The sequence below is a fragment of the Phoenix dactylifera genome, chromosome 13 (assembly GCF_009389715.1).
Source record: "Phoenix dactylifera cultivar Barhee BC4 chromosome 13, palm_55x_up_171113_PBpolish2nd_filt_p, whole genome shotgun sequence".
Lineage (NCBI taxonomy): Eukaryota > Viridiplantae > Streptophyta > Magnoliopsida > Arecales > Arecaceae > Phoenix > Phoenix dactylifera.
Genome location: NC_052404.1, coordinates 6,785,919 through 6,807,436, shown reverse-complemented (window position 1 = coordinate 6,807,436; position 21,518 = coordinate 6,785,919). Strand labels below are relative to the sequence as shown.

Sequence of the window (21,518 nt, the reverse complement as noted above, 5' to 3'; positions counted from 1 at the left end):
CCAGCAGGACCAAGCGATGCTAAAACAATAATTTGTGAAGGAACCTCCTTTTTCGTACCAATCCTGATCCTGAGATGTTCCAACCACTTGATATTCATTTCAAGTACACAAAAACAGCCTGTGCAATACCAACCATCTATGATGACAATGTTCCAACCTTCACACAAACAGCTTTTGGAATACAAATGGATAATTTTTATCCATGTTTTGCTCAAGAGAACAAAACTCTGGCCATTGCAATAGAGAACAATTGTCGCGCACAAATCAACCATAAACAGGGTGACAGGGAGTAAAATGATTAACTTAAATTAAACATTAACATGAACAGTCAATTTTACCCTATTTGCAAAAAGCAGCCTTTACAACCATAGCAGAGGCTTGTTTTACGAAGCTCCTAACTCTTTACCTATTTACATTCCCCTATTCCACAGACTAGCTCAAGTAGCTGCGGATGATTTATTTTCACAAGTTTGAATGAATAAACTGAAACACCCATGCTACAAAACTACGTTATACCACCTTGGATAACAAAATTTAGTATTTACTCTCCTTTGTCACAACTAAGGAACCCCTTCCCAGTTTAAAGGTCAGCTTCCATCTATCAGCATTCGAGAAAATTGTGGTGATCCAACGGACTTGACCAGCTACAACCAGTAGACCAGCCTAGAACACCAAGGATCACATCCACACTAGAGCACGCATTGACCTGCGAGCGCTCCATGGATCAAAAACAACACCTATAACTGGAAGAAGACTTAATTAGTTTGAAAATTACCAGGTTGTCATAGGTTCCTTCATAGTGAAACAACATGACACCCATTCCTTTTCTTCTGTCAATCTCTGCCTGCTTGGTCAAAAAATCGAAGGTAAGATCAATGATGCATCATATGTTGTAAGAATAAATGTTAAGAAGTCCGCATGTCACCCACCACACAAGAGCATATTGTAATTCCACCAGCCGTCAATGCTGACGTAACTTCAGCCATCATACCTGTAATCAACAAAAATTGAATGCAGTAATTGGAAATTAAATGCAGCCTATACCTATGGTACTCAACACAAATGGGCTGCTCAAATGGAATCTAATTAAGATTGGAAAACCACAAGAATGTCAGAAGTACATTTAAGACAAAAGTAACTACTTACAGAAAATAAATCACACTCACAGATGGCTCAAAAAGGAAGCCTTATTGAGATCAGGAGCTAGGCGTGGGAATGTGGAAGAGCAATGAGGTTCAATTAGGAAACAATGATAATCATTATTCGCAATACGAAACGAAAAAGAAAAATGAGCAAGTGAGATGCCTGGAAGAGAGATTCAATGTCAGGACTCAAGTGTCAATGACAATCAGATGGTTCAAATTGCCACCATGGCAGATCATGACGTCAAAAACTGACAAAAGTAACATGTGCTGGAATGGTGCAGGTGACTTTCTTAACAACCTCGCAGAACTGTTGCACTAGATAATACACAACTTAACACAGCATCATATAACTACTTCTGTGATAGTGTATGGGAAGGGGCGCATACCTTTTCGATCAATACATACGACACAAAACCACTGAATTGCATGACCTTCCACATTGTGCCAAGAGGCAATTGTGCTGGCTTTCCAGCTTTCTAAACCAGGTAAAACTTCCTTGTATGCATGTACATTAGCATGTACGAACTCAGCAAGTCCATCTCCACGAACCACTGAACTGCCATTAACCATAAGATTCATTTCCTGCATACATTCATTGTGCTTCCCATTGATCTTAGATATGCCAACAATATTTTGAACGTGCAAGAGATCTTCAAGTTTTCGCTTTGTCGAAGATGATTCTTCCATGTTCATTAGTATTTTCTCCCATTTGGATTTTCTTTCCTTAGTGGGAGAGCTGGAAAATGTTTGTTCATAATCACTCTCATCCTCGAGATCAGCGACAAAATTATTTACCGTATCTGCAGTTATTTCGGATGCAGAGCGTGCAGCTTGCTCTCTCAAAAACTGGATGAATAGAAAATTTTGTTAATAAGATAATTAGAAAAGAAAATAAATCCGATCAATACTCTTTGCTTTCTCAAAAGTCAAAACTGTACAGCATAAAAAGAAAAGTGGTACCTTCATAATTTTGTGTCTGGCACTGCGAGTTTTTGCATGCTGCAACCATTGCCGATGCCTCTGGTAAGCAGATTTGCCTGATAGTGCCTGAGAAAAAGAGATTACACTGAATCAATGAAAATATAGCCAAACAGTAACCCTTAAAGTATTTCTGCCACAGTAACACATAAGAGAGTATGGTAAAAAGTAGTAAACACAGCACAAGAAAGGCAGCTGTCAAGGTTTTTAAAAGCTGTGATATAGTGACTCAGACAGATTAACCAAAAAATTGGTTAGTCTAAGCAAAGATGGAAGGTGGAGAAATTCTGAAAGGAGCTGAGATTTTTTGATATCTTGACAAATGTATCAGGAATTAGATATTGAAATTTTGGCTTATAAGGTAAAATTGAGTAGCAGCCATTTTCAGATTTTGAGATACTTGATAACGAAGTACATTCTAATGGAGTAAAAGGGTGGTTGAAAAAATTGTGGCTAATATATTGATATCAAGATTTTTAGTTTCCGTATTGGACCCTGCACCCATGGCTTACCAGTACGGGTAGGGTCAATATGGTACATCACCATCATGACACATGGTGCACTGCTGGAGGCTAGACAGCAATTGTACCATGTTTTGGTAAAATACTGTGTCAAGCCTTTGTACCACATCGATATCTTATTGGGTCGGCATAATACGCCAAGTACTAGGAGGTACAGAAAACCATTATTGGTATCATTTGGGCTGATAATAAACCTTGAATTTTAAATATACCTTATCAATAAGTGCATGATATGGATAAAAACCAAGATTTCAAAGATGAAGACCTTGGAGCTGTGTAACCATGATGGTAAATATAAAGACAACAGATTCAGTCAATAAAAATGAAGATATTAATTTCAATGGTGCAACATTGAGAGTGGGATAAAAAAACGAGGAATATGTGACAAAGTTACACAGCTGTTTCTATCCATGCACAGAAAGATGAAGGTGCTAAATGATGTTCCAAAGGATACAAATTTCAGAAATCAGGTAGTCTTGAGAAATTAAATTCTTAGCAGCATGTTTTATTAAGCAATTTAGATCTTTGACACTAGGCAAAACAACCTTGGGCAACAAATCTTACTTCTGTACATTTTATTCCTGTCCCTCATCTATTAATATCTTCAGGAAAACACCACTAATCAGGAGACTTCACAAGTGTGCTATTTTTTGGTTGACACAGTTTACATGTGACAATGTACATAAGTATCGAGTAAAGATAAATAGGATAACTAGTCAAAATAATGCAGAATATAAAGAATGCAACCGTAAAGCGAGCGAAAATGAAACAAGGTTCCAATATGCCATAGAGCAATTTTTTAACTTACAACAGTTTCTTTGGGAGGTATATAGGGTGTTCTATGTCATCACATACTGATTAGACCTGTTATTGAGGTTGTATAGTATAATTTTGTACATTCACAAAAGTATACATGTTTAACATAGCATTCACATATTTTTTCTCCCATTCTTAGTATGACTTCTTACATTAATTATACATCCCTGTTATATTCTTGTTTCCTGGTATGCATGCCTCACTCAATAGGTATAAATCCTTAACATAAAGTTAATGCTCTAATTAAGTTCATTGATAAGAACATTTGCTTCAAAAAGTTCAAGAAATCAGTACCCGGAATAGCAGTTTAAGATCCCCAAAGACCTAACATGCATGAGCTACCACACATTGCCAATCACCACAGTTTATGTATACCTGAAAACAATCCTAGCAGACCCTTGATCCAAAGCTGATCATTCTATATACACCAAGAGCTACTCCTAGGAGTTTTATCGGTTAACCGAGGAAATTCTATTTGACGAATTCCAGACTATCATCACCTTGTAAGATTTCAGGTTTCAACATCAGACGAGCCAGAGAGATGTGTGGAGGGGCAATTCTGCACACCCCCTCGACCCTACTCCTCCATGATATTTTGGAATTAGTTGAATACTGATTCAGATAAAATTTTGATAACATCGGATTGCATTTGGGTCTGTTGCCAAGCGGAAACTGAGTTCCCAATTCAGGCCTTCCTGCAATGCATGGCAGACTTTGGGATTTGGATGCATCATTATGTAATCTGCTGAGCACTTAATTGTAAATCACAAAGCATGTCTCATTCCCAAAGTCTTGCCATGTATGGCAGGTAGACCTGAACTGCAAACTGAGTTTCTACTTTCCAGTGGACTAAACCACACTCTAAGATTTGAATATGAATTACTATTTTATCGTAAACTCAATAAGATTTGCGCCTAAAAGCCCTCCTACGATTTTAGACTTAATCATATATGGAAAGTTATAATAAAGAAATGCGAGTGAAATGCTATTCTGAGGGGCCCTAACACTCCAGTTTCCTTACAAGCATCCCCTTTCCATCCAATCATTTTTTACAGTTGTCACTACTCATGTAATTCATAATCTCTACCCATGACCATGCAGCCATGCACACAGAAGTCCTAAAGAGACCAATCCCCAGTAAAATCACCGCTGATTTTTAAATCTGATGTATATAACTCCAATGTTTTACAGTGCGGCTATTGTACTCAGGCGATCAAGGACCGCATAGTGCATAAGCAGTAAGTACTTCAAATGGTTAAAATAAATAAAATATATTAAATATGATATTAATAGCAATATTTTCTATAGACAACATTAATATTAATAATAAAAACATCGAGCAATTTCCAAATAGTACTTAGTATTTTATTCTTAATAGTAAAAACTATAGCATAATTAACATATTGATATCATTGTATACACATATTTGGTCCTCTTGATACTCATATCCAACCAAAACATTAGCATGAACCTGCCTTGATTGCATGAGCCCGCAAAAAAGTAGGCACATATACAGTTGCATCATGATAAGTAGGCTGCAACTGAGCCGCATAATGCTAATCCTCCAATGTATATGTCTGTAAAGTGCTAAGTCAACCATCCTTTCGACCTATACATGACTAGACTGCATATAGTAGCTGCATAGATGGTATGTGACGTGGTCAAGAGACTGCATATGCATATGGGCCACATATGCAGCTTCATGCACTGCATTTTAAAACACTGGATACCTTGTTCAAGAATTTAATCGAGTGGGCATCAAACAAGCAGAATAAAAGAGATGAAAAGGAGGAAGCAGCGACTTTGCCAGGTTTCTTGTTTTTCTTTCTTCTATTATTTTTATAATGAAGCTTGTGACATGCCTCCAAGCTATATAACATCCTTCCCTCCAAGCTTTCTATTTGTTTGCCTCATTTAGGGGATTGGGTGAGAATTCAAAGTGGATTTATGTATCAGGTTTTGATGCAGGGCTACCAATTCTTTCTTTTCTGGATGCGTTATATAAACTCGACAAGTTATATGTGGTCTATAAGCTCATGGTGCGATGGATCGCGGAGTCTTAATAAGAAAAAAAAAGTCTTATGAATAATATACTAGTTATTAGTCATGGCATTTATTTGTTATTAATACTCATCTTCTTCAATTAAAATTGTACCATATTGGCACATATCCTTTTATATTCCAAAAATATATTCATGGTTCACGAGTTGCTATGGTTGCTGCCACTAGGTTTAAACAAATTGAAAAACATGTCCATCCAACAGTTTTTAACGATTTTGCTTGATTGGTCATTACCAAAATCATTGAAAGCTACTGTATTTGTTGCATGGTTATTTTTTCTTTTCACCCTTCTCTAAATTCTCCAAGGTCAAAATTCCAGTTGTACGGAGTTTTTATCTTTGACATCTCTCTTAATAAAGGTTTGAAATACCAGTTAATACAGTATGTCTCAACCCATTGGTGATACAAGGCATTGGTGTGGACAGATATTGCCTAGAACATACTAAAGTTGCTTAAATCAATCCTAGAAGCAATTTGGAGTAGAATTGAGATTTGCTTGCCCCTAACTGAGTAGTATTGCCTAATACTGCTTGGGATGATTACAATAGCCTCTCTTGCAATCATTCTTGACCGTTTGAAGGTGAAAACAAAGGTCAAGGACAAGGGAAGACTGCCCAAAGAGATTGGCTTGTGGGATCGAAGCTTACTTTCTATTTTTGGGATAGTAAATCATTCTAAATGGGAAACCTTCCCCTCTCCTTTTTTTTGGCTTATTTCTTTAAAAATCCAAACCGAATTCTGTGTCTGACTCAAAGGAAAAAAAACATATGAAAATTTTGTTAGATTAAGATTAAATGTTGTTTGATCATCGGATTCATGCATTTTAGAGTATGAATTTAGGATCAAAATCAAGGAATTTTTGAGGACTTGGGTTGAACCCCTAAAACTTGCTTGTGTAAATTCAAAAATAACCCAAAGGAGACCATACCAAGGGTCTATCAACTGCATCCATGCATACCCATTGATATCCTTTGTCAGCACAATCACGATATGGCACGTACCCTTACCTCCAATTGGTACACTCACGTATCTCAATATTTAACATTGATTAATCTAGCTGGTTCAGGGTTAAGATTAGCAACCAATCTAACCCATAAAAAGAAACCAATCGACGAAAGCATTTATGCCTCCCTGATAGATATTAGCCATTTATAAGGCTGCAAATGGACCGCGTTGACCCGTGACCCGACCCGCCCCGCCCTGGTTAGGCCCAACCAGGATCCGAATTAGAGGACCCGCGGAGCCAGGCCGAGTCCTAAAATTGGACCCGTTCTATTTTTGGGTCGGGTCTGGGTTTACTGAATTCAGACCTGACCCGACCCAAATGACCCATATATAAAGTATTAAAATATTTCTATAAATAATAAATAAATTTGCTTTCAAGAATCTGCTATTCAGCGCTAGCTATGCTCCTATCCTACCTTGGAGATAATGTCGTTCCACAGGGCGAGATGGGTTTGACGGTGCTTGCAACTATAAATTTTCTCCTCCAGATGTATCAGGAACAGCCGCCCCATCCCCCCTCTCTGTATCTCTCTTTCTCTCTGTTTCTCTGTCTCCTTCCCCCTTTTTTTTTGCCTTCTCATAGGTAATTATTGCTGATTTCTCTCTCTTTCAGAAAACGAGAAAGAAAGATATCTGCAACAATTAGGAAAGGGAAGAGACGAGAACGAAAAAATATAGAAACAAGACAAATTTGAAATGGAAGAGGGGACTTGAGGAGGATCAGGGTAATGATAGACCTGAACTGCGAAGGAATGGGACAAGACATGGCAAAGAAAAGAACGAGATGAGGAAAAGGAACGCAGCCAGTTGTTGCGTATATATTATAATATGCCTTTTTTATGATTTTATTTTATTTTATTTTATTAATTTTGACACATACATATATATATATATATATATTGCCGGTAGATGGTACATGGACCAGAAGCAGCGAGGAGTAGGTAATATTTCACGGAGCAGCTGAGATGACGAGTCGAGGTAGAAGACGTTGGGGGTGGTGTTGTAGAAGGCCATTTAGAAGGGGGAGGTGGCTATGGGGAGCACGCAGTTGGCATCGTATTCGATTATGATCTGGCAGCCATGGGATGAGCACTTATGGTTATGGATAAAGAGAGACCATAGCCAGGCTGAGCTTTCGGACCCGAACAAGCGGACCCAAACTAGATCCAATTTTTTTTGGGTTGGGACCGAGTTATATATGGACCCGACCCGATCCGAATAATTTGTGAAGAAGCTCCGGTCGAGGGGTTGGATCCCTAAGTCCCCGGTTTGGACAGTTTTCTGTAACAGTGTCATGGCCAAGTACGGAAGGGCATATCTTTGCCGTGATCCCCACGTTCAACTGTTAATCCGTACCTATCCACCCGATGTGATAGAGCGATACTCTGTTCGATTCCCCTTTGATCCGTTTGGTTACCCGAAGCCCATGTAGAGGCACCTACGGCTGGATCCGTCATCTTGGCAAGAATTCCTTCAAAATTGGGAACCCACCGATTGAAAGAAAAAACGGACAGCTCGACCGATTTCCCATACCTTCTTCGTGTCTCATGTGTGTGGAACCAGGTCTTTTTCGAATGACCTGTTGGGTCTGCTGTGGACCCGATCCGATCCGACCTAATTTTCTATTGGGTCGGGTCTGGATCCAAAATTACGATCCGAACAAAAAACGGGATCGGGTCGGGGTCACTCCAGACCCGGTCTGACCTAACCCATTTGCACCCCTAGCCATTTAGCCCCTTTAGTTTTTGCATTTTACCAACATTTTCATGTGCTAAATTGCCAGTTTTTGGCACGTAATTAATACTCAAAAAGATACTTCTGATAATCCACAACAACATGTGGAGCCTTGTTTCATGACACATTTTAAGATGAACTACAAGGGAAAATTGAGGTCAACCTCGTGGATTGACTTCCACTTTATGCTTCAATTCTTGTTAATGGAATATTAATGTCCAGTCCTTGATTTCATTGGCCATGTTACATTTAATCCCTAATCCAAGCACAAGTATGTACAGAAGCACGTATAATTCTATGCACATCAAGCCTAACTATGTGGAAAAAGAGCCCTAACTAGGAATGGGGACTAAATGCAAAATGCTATGTATACAAAGGACTAAATGCATAATGGCAGTCGAACTAAGGACCAGATGTTAAGTTCCCAATTCACAAACCTTGTTCTCCTCTGCACAAGTTAGTCATACCTCTATTCACTCGATGGCTCAATCCTGTCTCCCTTTAATCTTTAAAAAAGAATATCAAATATCTCTATATAGTAGATTGAAAGATTGATTTATCCACGTCATCATGTGGATGTCTAAATATAAATCAGCTCAGGCGATCACTATTTTGATTTATCCAAGGCATCTAGGGCATATTTAGAATACTCCAAAAATCAAGCACAAAAAACAATAGCTCATGATTTGATGTAGCTGTATTAGAATGTTGAATGCAGACAAAGATATTGGAATCAAACTACTCAGGAACAAAAAAATAACATTGTTAAGAGAGAAAAAATGCAAAAATACTAACATTGTATGTGATTATCTCAACAACTTCAGCATTAGCAAGTACATGCATGGGCGAAACAAGATTACCGTTGACCTGCAAAGGAAAAGGATTAGAAAAAAATCTGATTGTATTAGCTCATATTCTAGCACCAATCTACAAATGTACCTTTGCAGCCACCATTTTGTTGCCAATTTCAGTGTGAATCATATAAGCATAATCAATAACAGTAGCTCCTTTTGGTAGGTTTTTTATCTGCAAGAAATAAGATAATAATATTAAAAAAATGATAAGCATTTTGATATTATTATTCCTTATGTGCACTTACCTCTCCTTTTGGTGTAAATACAAAAATACGGCTCCCTAATAAGTCTCGCATGATAGTATCCACAAACTCCCTAGAACTCATGTTACCGACAAACTCTTCTTGCCATTCTCTTATTGCGTTGAGCCAGCCAATCTATAAAAACACTACCAATAATTGGAATGTGTTCCAGTCCGTATTTTCAAAAGATTATCAGACTCCCATAAATAAGGTTACCAACTACAAAAGATTGACGTCTGATTAGAAGAGCATGAATACCCTGAGAGCAATATCTGTACTGTTCAAGCACAATGACTTTCCCTTTGAATTCCTGCTGCTGGGCATTCCATGTCCCACCTTACCAGAAACTACACCTCTCCCACTGTAGTGAGCAGCAATACCTCTTTCAGCTATTAAGTCCATATCTTCTGTTCTTATCTGCCAAATTTCAAGTCATTGAAACAAAGAATGACTATTATTCTTTGAGAATAAATGAAGAAATATCAACAGCAGAATACTACTGTGATGGCATAACTAAATAAATCAAACTTCCAAGACAGATAATACTGTGTATCATGGAGATCACCTGAACTTCCAAATGGAACATGCTCTCATACAGAAATGGTATCACAGTGGTATGAACACTTTGATAGCCATTAGGTTTTGGAGTTGCAATGTAATCCTTCATCTGTTAGGTAAGAACATTAATTTATTAAACACTGGCACCTGCATAAGAAAATTGATAGAAGATGTACATATAGATAACTCTCACAGCTTGAGGTATTGGAGTCCAGATTCCATGAACAAGACCAAGAACGTGGTAACAGATCTAAACAAGGCACAAAAATAAATGAGGTCTTCTTGTAAAGCATTGGATCAAAGAACATTAAGATTGGCAGAAGAATGCCACCTGCTGTGCACTACAAAAAGGCCCAACTCCAATACAAGTTTTTGGCTTTATAACGATACGAAGCTGAATATAAACAATAAGCATATTAATAATTCAAAAGGAAGCTTTAATTAAAGAAAACCAATAACTAAGATTTTATAATCTGTGTCAATATGGCTGTCAAGACAAACCTGTGCAATTTGGTTGACCTCATTTATCGAACTCTTAGATTTCAATGCAGCTTTATATATACTGCAATGTAAAAAAAAAAACAACGGAAAAGCATTCATCACCTCACCATCATTGAAGTAATGAGCAATGGTGCACATGTAGTCATTTCCTTATTCTGTAGAAGACAGATGAAGACTGTAAATAATAAAAGCTGATCAGAAAAATAAAAGAAAAAACAAACAGATCAAGTTCATTTTTTTGAAACTCATGTAAAAGATGACACTCTTCACTATATATCAAGGTCGGAGAAACCAGTACCGGACCCCGTACCGGTTCTCCAGCGGGACGGCTGGGTACGGGCCCGCGTCGTGCTGTGCAGGGCCCGTGCTGGGTACGAATTTTCAATTTTTTTAATTTCGCGATTCGTAGGTAAAGTCAACAAATCGATTGCCGACTTTACTTACGAATCTTCAAATTTTTTAAGCGGTCGACTTCTATTTCAAACGAAATAGGGTTCGGCCGCTTAAGCGGCTTTCATCTTCGGCGCCGGCCCCCTCACGGCCTCCGCCAGGCTCCGCCGGCGTCCTCTCCCTCTCCCTCCCTCCCCCACTCTGTCTCTCTTTCCTTCTCCTCCTCCATCTCCAGAATGGCATCTCGTTTTCTGAGTCGGAACTGTACTAGTGAACCACCGGTATGGTTCGAAACGGGCGAAACCGGCCGGTTCGGGTCGGTTCCACCAACATTGCTCTCTCTCTCTCTCTCTCTCTCTCTCTCTATATATATATATATATATATATATACACATATATATATATATATTCTAATTGAAGTTTCACATTTTGTTCACTATTATTTATATTATTGGAATTAAAGTTCCCTATATTGTCTGCATAGATTAGACTGCTGCAACATCAAAGCCAAAACTCATGTTATCTGAATAGCACCACTGTTTCACATCATAGTTGCATTTTTTTGGCGAACATCGGCCCAACCAGTATCAGTGAAGGCCCTAAGCAATAACTACTGGCATATTTTCTAAGATGTAAAGGTTAGTGGTACAAATCAATCAAAAAGTTACTGGTCCAATAAGCATCATCACCTCCAGTTCCCATCATAATGGCATTTTTCGGTGAATATCAGCCTAACAAGCGTTAGTGAAGGCCCTGAGCAGTAAACACCGGCATTTTTTCTAAGAAAATAGAAAATTTAGTGATACACATCAATCAGAAAGTTGTCCTCATAAGCATCATCAAAGGCCTAGAGTTCCAAAAGAGGTTGATAAGACCTGAGAGATGGCTATCCAGAGGCACCAAGAAATGGGAGCTAGCCGCATGGTTAAAGGACCGGGCAGTACTGAAACTAGCTCACAATGAGTATCATCTGTGGTAACAGAAAAAAAAGGTCCTGTAAAAGATGTCATAGGTTACATGAGGCTGAGTTTTGATGTCAAATCCTGCTTAATCAGCTCAGACATGTACTTCTATGGTAACAAAACCTCTACGAAAGAAGGCATTGAGAAACTATGTGCAACACAATTGGTAAGCAAAGAGACTGTCCATCATGACAAAGAGGGAACAGAAAAAAAGAGGAACCTAAATAAACTAGAGGACTGATATTATACATTTTAACAGATTTCAATAGGAAACAAAGTGACTGGAAGCTAAGATGCACCAAAAGAAGAAAAAACATGAAATTTACAAACAAAAACAAAAACAAGCAAAAATTGAAACTCAAGTGACGGGTGAAAATAAGCTGAAACAGAAAGTGATAAAACACAAAACAGATTAATAAAATAAAATGAGCAATCTTCCAATAATTGAGAAATAGTAAATTAGATCCTTTGAGTGGTTACGACAGAATAAAGTGTGCCGAGATAAAGTTATACAGGATTTAAGATTTGAGTTCGGTGGGCAGAACTATAAGTTGGCTAACCAACAGTTTATTACCATAATCCATATGGTTGAAGTAGGGATACAACAACACCTGAAATTGTTAAAAAATTCAAGACAAGCTCTTTGATAGCAGCTATGCCTAGAACTTCACGAACAAGGTGGAAAGATGATTAGAAAATTACTCACGAGTTGATGGGATATACTATCTGATTCTCGCTGAGGTAAATCTGATCAAAGTCTTAGAACTCCATTCCAGAACCATTGAGAGCCATCAATCAATTTCAAAATCCAGCTTCAACAAATGATGAAGTCATATTATGGTTACTGTCGGGCAAATTCGTCTAGAGACCATACTGCTATTTAGGTCCTGATTTAGTGGCCTTTTGGAGAGTAACAGAGAGTAGGAATTTTAGAAAAAAAATTCTTCAAAGATTTTATAATGGTATGGGAATATTATCCTGGAGATTTATACCATGAAACCTAGAAAAAATATCGGAAAAGTTACCGGTAATGCAATTTCTGACAGCTGCATACATGCAGAATGCAACACTACATAATGCTAGCACTAACAACAAAGAATCATGCAATTGAAAAAGCTCTTGTCCCCCCCAACCCATCTCCCTTGGAAACCAAACTACCTCCAAAAACTAGACACCAACAGAGTTTGTCATAACTTTCTCAAAATCAAGTTTAAAAATGATTCCCTTCATTCTGTCTCCCAACTTAAAACACATTGGCAAGCTAAATCCAACACACTTAAAATACCCTTGCCTCAAACGATTTTAACCTTAATTATTATCAACGGAATTTTCAAATAAAATAACATGGCAAGTAAAAAATGGCATGAACTGAGGCACTGTCAAATCATACCAAGTTCTGAATCTTGTTAGAAACAGGTCAGACTTTGTTGTGGAGAACTAGATAAACATGAAAGCTGGAATTGGAAAAATTATGTATCACAGCATTGAGCAAATAAAATACATTATGAAAAACTGCAGATCCACCTAATGTCAAATTTATCTTATGTAAGAGAGATAATGCACATGCTTCAGTTCATGTATTCCTTTGTACAATGTAAACTTGCAAACAGTAAGTGTTCATGCATGAATAAATGTGCCAACTACCAAAAGCATACCAAAAGTAGAATACAATTGAAGTTCATGTCTGGGCTAGAATATTATAGACAAGTTGCTCATTTGAAAACCAAAAGTAGAATATGTTAAGCTCATGTCTTGACCTGTATAGTTCCTTACATACAGACCGAACTTCAGTTTCCACTGTCACAAGATCTAAAAACTGATCCTCCTTAATTCTTTGCCTCAGAATCCTCTTTGCCTGGACAGAAAAAGGAGTATAGAAACAAAAATTATATTCCAAACATGTATAAATGTGATTGCAAACATCAGGCATCGGCAAACTTATTTTGTTATAAAAGATAAAAAAGAAGTACCTCTTCTAGTTCTTTCTCATGATCCTTATAAAGTGTTTCAACTCTTTTCTCGAGCTCAGCAAAATCACTGGGGTTCGCATACATGAAAGACAGATATTCCAGTTCTGACTGCAAAGGATGATCGCATTCATCGGTTGGAAGAATCCAGATTGAGGATTAACAATGATATTACAAACAGAGAAAGAATGTCTTTAACTGGGTCATAAAATTTCTTCACACTGTCTTGACTCAATTGGTGAAAGCAACAGTAGCCTGGTTTCATTGCCTACAGTCTAAGCAGTAGCATAACAATTCATTGCATGCCAAAGTTGATGTGAGCCAAGTCATACATGTGGTGTATGACATGCTATAAAGCAGATGGTGCACCATCAAAAGACAGAAAAAACACCCAATTGAAAGACAGCAGACGCACCTAACTTCCACCTAGATGTGCCCATAGAAAAGGGGAAAAAAATCTTGGCTATATTGAAAATTTTTTGAATTGATCTTCAAGCAGCAAAACAAAAAACATACTAGCTTTAAAAAATATATTTCCTAACAACTAAGAATAAAAGAAAGATAAATGATAAGTCACTAAACATAATAGAAGACACTATAAAGAGTGATAGGGAAAAGAAGCTAAAATTAAATCAAAATAATTCTCTGTTAGAACAGAGTGAAGGCAAGAAACGGCTTCTTCCCTAGCAGTGTTGTTTTGCTATTGACTAGAATTTAGAGACTGGCTTTTGCTCTGCTAAGTTTTTCTACGATGAAAGTAAGACAAATAGCTTCAGGTGCCTGTTGGGTTATATAGCTTCTTGCCTAATACACAGTTCACAGTTTCATATAATAACTACTGATGTTTCAACTATATAAAACCAGGTGATCCAAGGGCTTCTTTTCAAATGAACTGTACTGGCAAAGGCCTTCAGATCTATCCCAACAGTCAGGTTAATCACAGCTTACCATCAGCTTAAAAAGGGGGAAAAGATAAAATTCAAAAGTTACAAAGAAATCAACTCTATCTTTCCTGACGCATTCTAGGAGCTAGTAATGAGTATCTTCATGCAACCAAAAATGCTGCATTCCATCACATACCTTTTTATTACTAAAATGAGCATATGGTCCTAGCAGAGATTCAGATGTCAAGTCTGAACATTTCGGTTACAATTTGGGAGATAAGAAACAACCCACAGTAACAAATACAGGGCTTTTTCCTTCTAGTCAGAAGTGTTGTTCTGTGAAAGATTTAGTTGTAATTTTAAGATTCATATTTTTACAAGAGACTAAATTTGATTAGTTTACAGAATCATTGTGGTTGTTGCACCAGACCAATCAAGTTCACAAATTTTTTTCTATTTAAATAATTAAATCAAGAAAAAACTTGAGCTTGAGAGTCTGTCATTGCATCATTGATCAAATTCTTGGAAAGGATATCAAATAATTGGACAATACTTTAATGTATTTAGTCAAAAGGCAATATTCCTGCTGGGCAAAAAAATTTCAGATAGGACAGATGCCATTCATATAGTGGGGCCAAAGGCTGGTGATGTTGGAACGAGTTTGTTGTATCTCATACTGTGTGTGACAGGGCACGGCCTATATTAAGAGTACATATCATGCCATTGCCCCTCTTAGTAAAGTTTTAGAATTTTTGTAACCCTCCAACCCTATCCTTCCTCATTATGCCAGCCAACCAGTTTAGCACCTACCAATATGAAACCTAAACCTCAAAATATTACATCAAACAATTTTCATACAGACAAAATAATTTTCCCCTCAAGTAATAAATTTATTTGTTGATCACATAACACTCCAAAAGCACCAATCTACTTTTCCCAGATTTCAAATCTTTAATATGAACCATCCACCTCTCCATTCTTAAATACAATATAACCAGATTACCAAGAAGGGTAACCTTGAGTATCAAGTGGCTGGATATTCTTACTTGATCAAACCTAAAATTCAGCTTCATTTTGTAAATGACATTTCACATACTCAAATTTGTTTGCACTTTATATTTTTCAAAGCATTCTTCCAGAATTCCATATTAGTATTTAATCCTACTAATAACTCTGAGATTGTATATTCTGCAACATGTGTAAAGTAACATAAGCTCCAAACTAGTCCTTATTGTATGACCATTGTGATCGGAAATTTACTAGTCTCACCACAACCATTTCCAATGCCTTTCAGAACAAAATCATTTCCTATGTTAATAAGTGTTTCATCTATATTGGATAGAATTGTGAAAGGATGTTCCACTGTCTGAATTTTAAGAAACCTAAATATAAAAGATATTATATATATGGAAATGCATATAAATTCGGCATTTAGAATAAAAGAGAGAAATTTGTAGGTACAATGATGTATAAGCTCTACAAGAAAGATTTCATCAAGGCTAACCTTTATTTGGTACATTCCTAGAAGCTTTGCTAAGGGGGCGAACACCTGCAGTGTCTCCAATGCAATGCTGGACTGCATAGGAAATGATGCTTAAAACAAAATTAACCAAACAACTCAAAGTACCTGAACAAGAAATGGAAAACCAATACCTGCTTGTGCTGTGGCATGTGTGAAAGAGTACGCATATTATGTAATCGATCAGCCAATTTGACAATAATAACACGAACCTGAAACAGGCATTCTTTGATTAATTCTAGCAAAGCCAGTGAAATGTTACACATGATTCAGACAGTGCACAAGAAAAGTACCTCTTCTGTCATGGCAAGAAACATTTGCCTTAGATCATCAGCTTTTACATCTTTTGCTGAACTGTTTGTGTTTTTGCACTGAAGTTTTCCCAGCTTGGATACCTAAGGAAGCGAATAACAAAGAACCTAATATAATTTGGAATACACCAAGGGATTAACAAATGTGATCTCCAATATGATGACTAGAGCTGTATGCTACCTTAGTTTCTCCCTCGACAATGCGGCGCACAGTAGCACCAAACTCCTTTTCTATTCTCTCAAATGTAACTATATTTGTATCTTCAACAGTGTCATGTAATAAGCCAGCAGCAACTGATTCCCAGTCCAGCTCCTAATCAACAAAAGCCACATTAATCCACAAAACAATATCAGCAAAAATCATAGTGCTATATGAATTATAAGATGTCGTCCAGATGATAAGTATATTAAGCACAGAACAAGTTCTTGGGATAACAACTTACAAGTTCTCCAAGAATCCGGGCAACTTCAACTGGATGGATAATAAACGGTTCTCCACTTCGCCGTTTTTGACCATTGTGAGCGATAAAAGCCAGCTGCACTGACATAACCACTTTTTCATATGGTAATTACATGTAGTAACACTGAAAGATTCAGGGAAAAAAAACTCACAATAGTAGGAATGCAATTTATGGTGACTATCTGAATATACACACCTTCAAAGCGTCATTTACTAACTTCAACTCCTCAGGTGCAAGATATGAAATAATTGGTTTCAGATCCTGGTGCATGCATTAAAGAACACAAGATGTCATAAACTACCAAGCTAACACATTAAAAGAAGAACAATGTTGGTGAGTCATTGATAGCCCAAATCATCCAGTATCAAGCTTAGATTTTTTTTTTAAAAAAAAAAAAAAGGGATGACAAACCATGCATGAAAAGATCATAAAACAACGAATAAAAACAAGATCTTGAAAAGTAGATATTAAATTCCCCCGTTTCAACATCTTGAAGCAAGATAAAGGCATTAGAACAAAATTTCTACACATGTAGTTGGGAAAACCACCATATCACCATTATATTGAAGGACAGCAAAAACACCTAGTAAAGCTTAATCTCTTGAGTGCTAGTCTCTGCCACAAACAGACAAATAGGAAGCAACCACAGCAGCCCTTCCCCAATGGGCACTTGAATCTACTATATAATAATCACATTTGAGTGCCTACAGAAAATAGAGTTTCACTTTGATATAGAGATAGATGTGACTTATAATAAAATAATAAATCAATTGTTGAAGATGACAAGGAGGAAGGCAAAGGCAAAAAGTGGGAGAAACTCATGATGTTACTTCTATTTCACTCTTTAGCATGGCTGCAGGGTGAAGAATTTCTTTAAAGACTTTTAATTGATAATTTTAGAATAAGCAAGTTAACATGACTGATATATTGGTGCATATTTCAAGTTGGAGAGACTGTAGTTACAAAATAAGGGAATAAACTGATTAGGCTCACTAATCATGTCCTAGTTGTTGCTAAACAAAGAAGAGCAGAAAACTTACAAATATATTGCACTTCCAGATTCAACCATTGCTGCACATTGACTTGAAGAGAGGGCTAAGTAAGTTGGTTATTCCTTGTTGCTATAAATTTGCTAGAATATATGGATAAAAGTACAAGATACGGTACAAAAGATACGGTACCGTATCTTGAGAAAAATTGAGAAAAATAGCAACAAGGTATAGAAGTGTACCGTATCGTACCATACCGAACTGATAAGGTACCGATACAGTACCCGATACCGAGATTGCGGACGTTGCTAGAAAGAATCATTTGCAGAACCAATTTTTGCCTAGTCCTGCATATTTCTATCCACTTTATTCTAAAGTCATTTGTACTGTTTAGCACCACCTCGATGTTAATAGTTTTTCCTAATTGTGCCCCACTTTTACTTTCCACCACTTTATATTTACAAGAATTTACAACTTACAATATATGATGGGTGTCAATAAGACATTTTTTATTACAAATTTTAAATGTGCCCTAGAGCTCTTTCCATTGCCCAAAAGAACCAATATTATAAGATACTTCGCATGCACCGGTGAACTTTCACTTTGTACAACGTGCACAATGCATCAAACTTACCACAAAGTACAAAGGCAAGTGCAACTCCAACCATTTGCTAAGCTGTCATTTTATTCTGTCCTTAATATACATGATTTAACTTATAAGGTCGCCTAAAGCACAAATACATATTTTCGCTCAGCATAACTGTTGGTTCCTCGGTGCTAAAATTTTTGTCTACCCCACGCATGGCCACCAAAAGTTTTCAGTTCGATAAAGAATTAAACTTCATTTCTTTGTCAATATGATCAGACAACAGCAAAGTAAAGATCCTAGTACAGAAAAAAAAATGACTAATCAATATAAGAGAAAAAGGAACAGAATAGGATAACCATATTATTCCATGATCCGAACACGAGGTCCAGAGTAACAGGGGGGAAAAGAAATAACAAAAAATTTATACATACCTCCCATAATGACTCAGGAGAAATGGCATTAGAAGGTTCTGAAGATGAGAAAGAATAACTCAGCTTCCATGTTTTGCCAGAGAAAAAGGTAATACATGACCTAGTAAACCTTCCAGAGAGCACAAGATCAACAGTTCCTCTATAACCCAAGCCGCTATCAGTATGGTTTTCACATCTCCAGTTGGCCTGGAAAAATCAATTAAAAAACAAAATTATAGTATAAATCTTACTGTTAGCATCCATTAACGAGTTAGAGATATAACTGACACATATTTGATGAGGTAACTTTATAAGATGATTGCTGATATGAGATACCATATCAGAACAAAAGAGCCTTGTGAAGTTGCACTTACCTAACAATTATCTATTCATATAAGTAACCTGATTTCAGTGAAAGACTTAACAAAATGTGGTACCAGTTTTTCATGAATACCATGCATATGTGATATTCTGCACTTTCAAAGTGGGGCGTGTAGATTTTTGTTGGGTACTTGTCTGCAAGGTGGCAGATTATCCCTGATATCTGACTAAAATATGAAGGAGAATGTTTAGTTGATATGATATTCAAAATCTCTGCACATCCAAGCATTTTTAAAAAATATTGTTTTGCGGATTTCCTATGGCCAAAAGAATTTATAATTCCTTTCCCTCCAACCATAGCAAATAGAGGCACTGACAGAAATTTGGACCAAGGTTATCTGGGATTTACAGTGAAACACATCAAGTAAAAGCATGACCTATTGGCTTTAATAATTGACATGTTCTCTTTATACCAATCTTACGCTAACAAATTTTCCAAGTTACTTAGCAAAGGCATACTTTAAAGAAAAGATGATCGGTGACCTTTTCTTCACTCTTGCACCATCTTGTATAGTACAGTCATCAGACAGACCTGAATTCCAAAATACAATAGATTTTTCCTTGTTTTTCCTTGTCTAGGCTTCCCAAAAGACAACAGTTAAGACTTCATATTTTAGGACAATTCAATAAACTCAAATTCCTTCCAAGCAAACTAAGGTTAAATTGCACTGTCATATCTGGCTTTCAGAACCACCACTAAATGCCTAATTCAATCTAAACTTGAGTCCAGTCTGTCCAGTATGGCTTCAATATAATCTAATAATCCGGCATGTCTCCAGGGCTGATTGTTAAATAAAATGTCTTCAATCCTGTTCTACTCAATCCATACATAAACCCTTACAAAGCTAAAGCAAATAAATTAATTACCAGTTCCCGAAACCCTAGAAACCAACTACTTTCCAAAGCAAAAAAAAAAAAAAAAGAAACCGATAGAGCTTATTCAATAACCAACAGAAGACGAATTAAAAGTTGCAAGAGAACCAAGAACTTACCAGGGGGTTCACATAGCGTGACGATCTCCTCCTCCTGCCGCCCTGCCCCTCCTGGAGGTACAACGAGCACTGGGGAAAAGGTGTGCTGGCGAGCGACCCGGTCAGAGACCTCGGCGCCTTCCAAGCACAGGACAACACACTGCATTCATACCGCCCACTCCCACTTCCTTCTCCTTTAGAAAGCTTACAGAGATTCAGGGACTCCAGAGAAACTGTGCCATTCCATCGTATTTCCAATTCGATTAAACCCAAAACCCTACTCACCAAAATCCAAAACCAAAAAAAAATGCACAAAGAAAAGAATTCTAACAACCCTACCAGACATAGACGGCGCAGAAGCCATCGGTCGCCTCGAAATCCGAATCAAGAAATCTCATCGACTCCAAAGAAGTTTAAGGTCTCCAATCATTCGGAAAAAAAACCAAGAAACGGAGAATCTCTGTCGATGGAGAAGAAGAAGCCACCACTCCGTCGGTTCAAATTAAAACCTCTTCGATTACTTTGGAGATATCCGAATCTTAGAAACGATCGAAAAGAAATCCAAAGAAAAATAATTAGGGTTTGAAACGGAGGATCGGAGTCGGAGAGGGATGGAGGTGGGGAGAAGAGGAGGCGAGTGGGGGGAAGAAGAGATAACGAGGAACGCGAGGCCACACACGGCCGCAGCTCAGAAGATTTTATTCTGATAATTTCTTCTCTATATATTTCTCTGACGTCCTCCCTGCCCTTCTGAAGTACCAGGCACGAATCGTGAAGTACCCTCATCTATGCCCCGCGAGTCGCTTGAAAGAGACCCGTTTGATCTTGATCCAACGGTTTATATCATTTTTCGGGGGGGGGGGGGTGTTGATGGGTTACGGTACACGGTGATTTGATCAACGCTGACGAACATGGTAGGACAAAATGCGTGCGTACGTGGTTGCAGGGGATCGGGATGGGTACGTACCGGCCAGACTTTTGTGGGACCGAGGCCGAAGCGAGCTACATGTGTCCGTGATGACGTGCCTGTCTTTGTTCGGACACGTGGCAGGAGGACGACACGTGCATGGAATACTTTTCTTGTGGCGACGACAGTGGGCGGTGGGCGGTGGGCGGTGGGCGTTGTGGCTTGTGACTCGTCAAGGTTGGACGGTCATGGTACCTCATGTGGGGCACATAGGAAAATATGCTAGTGTGACAACTATTTTTTCCCCACAACCGTTTTTTTTTTTGTCATTTTTATCTTGCCTTGGAAGGGTGATAGATGTA

The 21,518-nt window shown here is 37.7% G+C and overlaps 1 protein-coding gene across 1 annotated transcript; it reads right to left on the bottom strand.

Moving 5' to 3' along the window:
- Positions 1–280: 280 nt before the first annotated feature.
- LOC103707264 (putative GTP diphosphokinase RSH1, chloroplastic) lies at positions 281–20,953 on the bottom strand. The gene is made up of 24 exons (XM_008791684.4): positions 20,589–20,953; positions 20,271–20,482; positions 18,919–19,104; positions 17,105–17,170; positions 16,892–16,984; positions 16,630–16,761; positions 16,431–16,532; positions 16,272–16,349; positions 16,123–16,194; positions 13,738–13,845; positions 13,525–13,622; positions 10,416–10,476; positions 10,246–10,308; positions 10,108–10,164; positions 9,922–10,023; positions 9,615–9,773; positions 9,360–9,491; positions 9,200–9,286; positions 9,056–9,127; positions 2,106–2,192; positions 1,532–1,991; positions 930–991; positions 776–844; positions 281–706 (listed from the first exon to the last, which is right to left on the bottom strand). Exons 1-24 carry the CDS (start codon positions 20,611–20,613, stop codon positions 602–604), a joined length of 2,688 nt encoding a protein of 895 aa, XP_008789906.1. The 5' UTR covers positions 20,614–20,953; the 3' UTR covers positions 281–601.
- Positions 20,954–21,518: the final 565 nt, after the last annotated feature.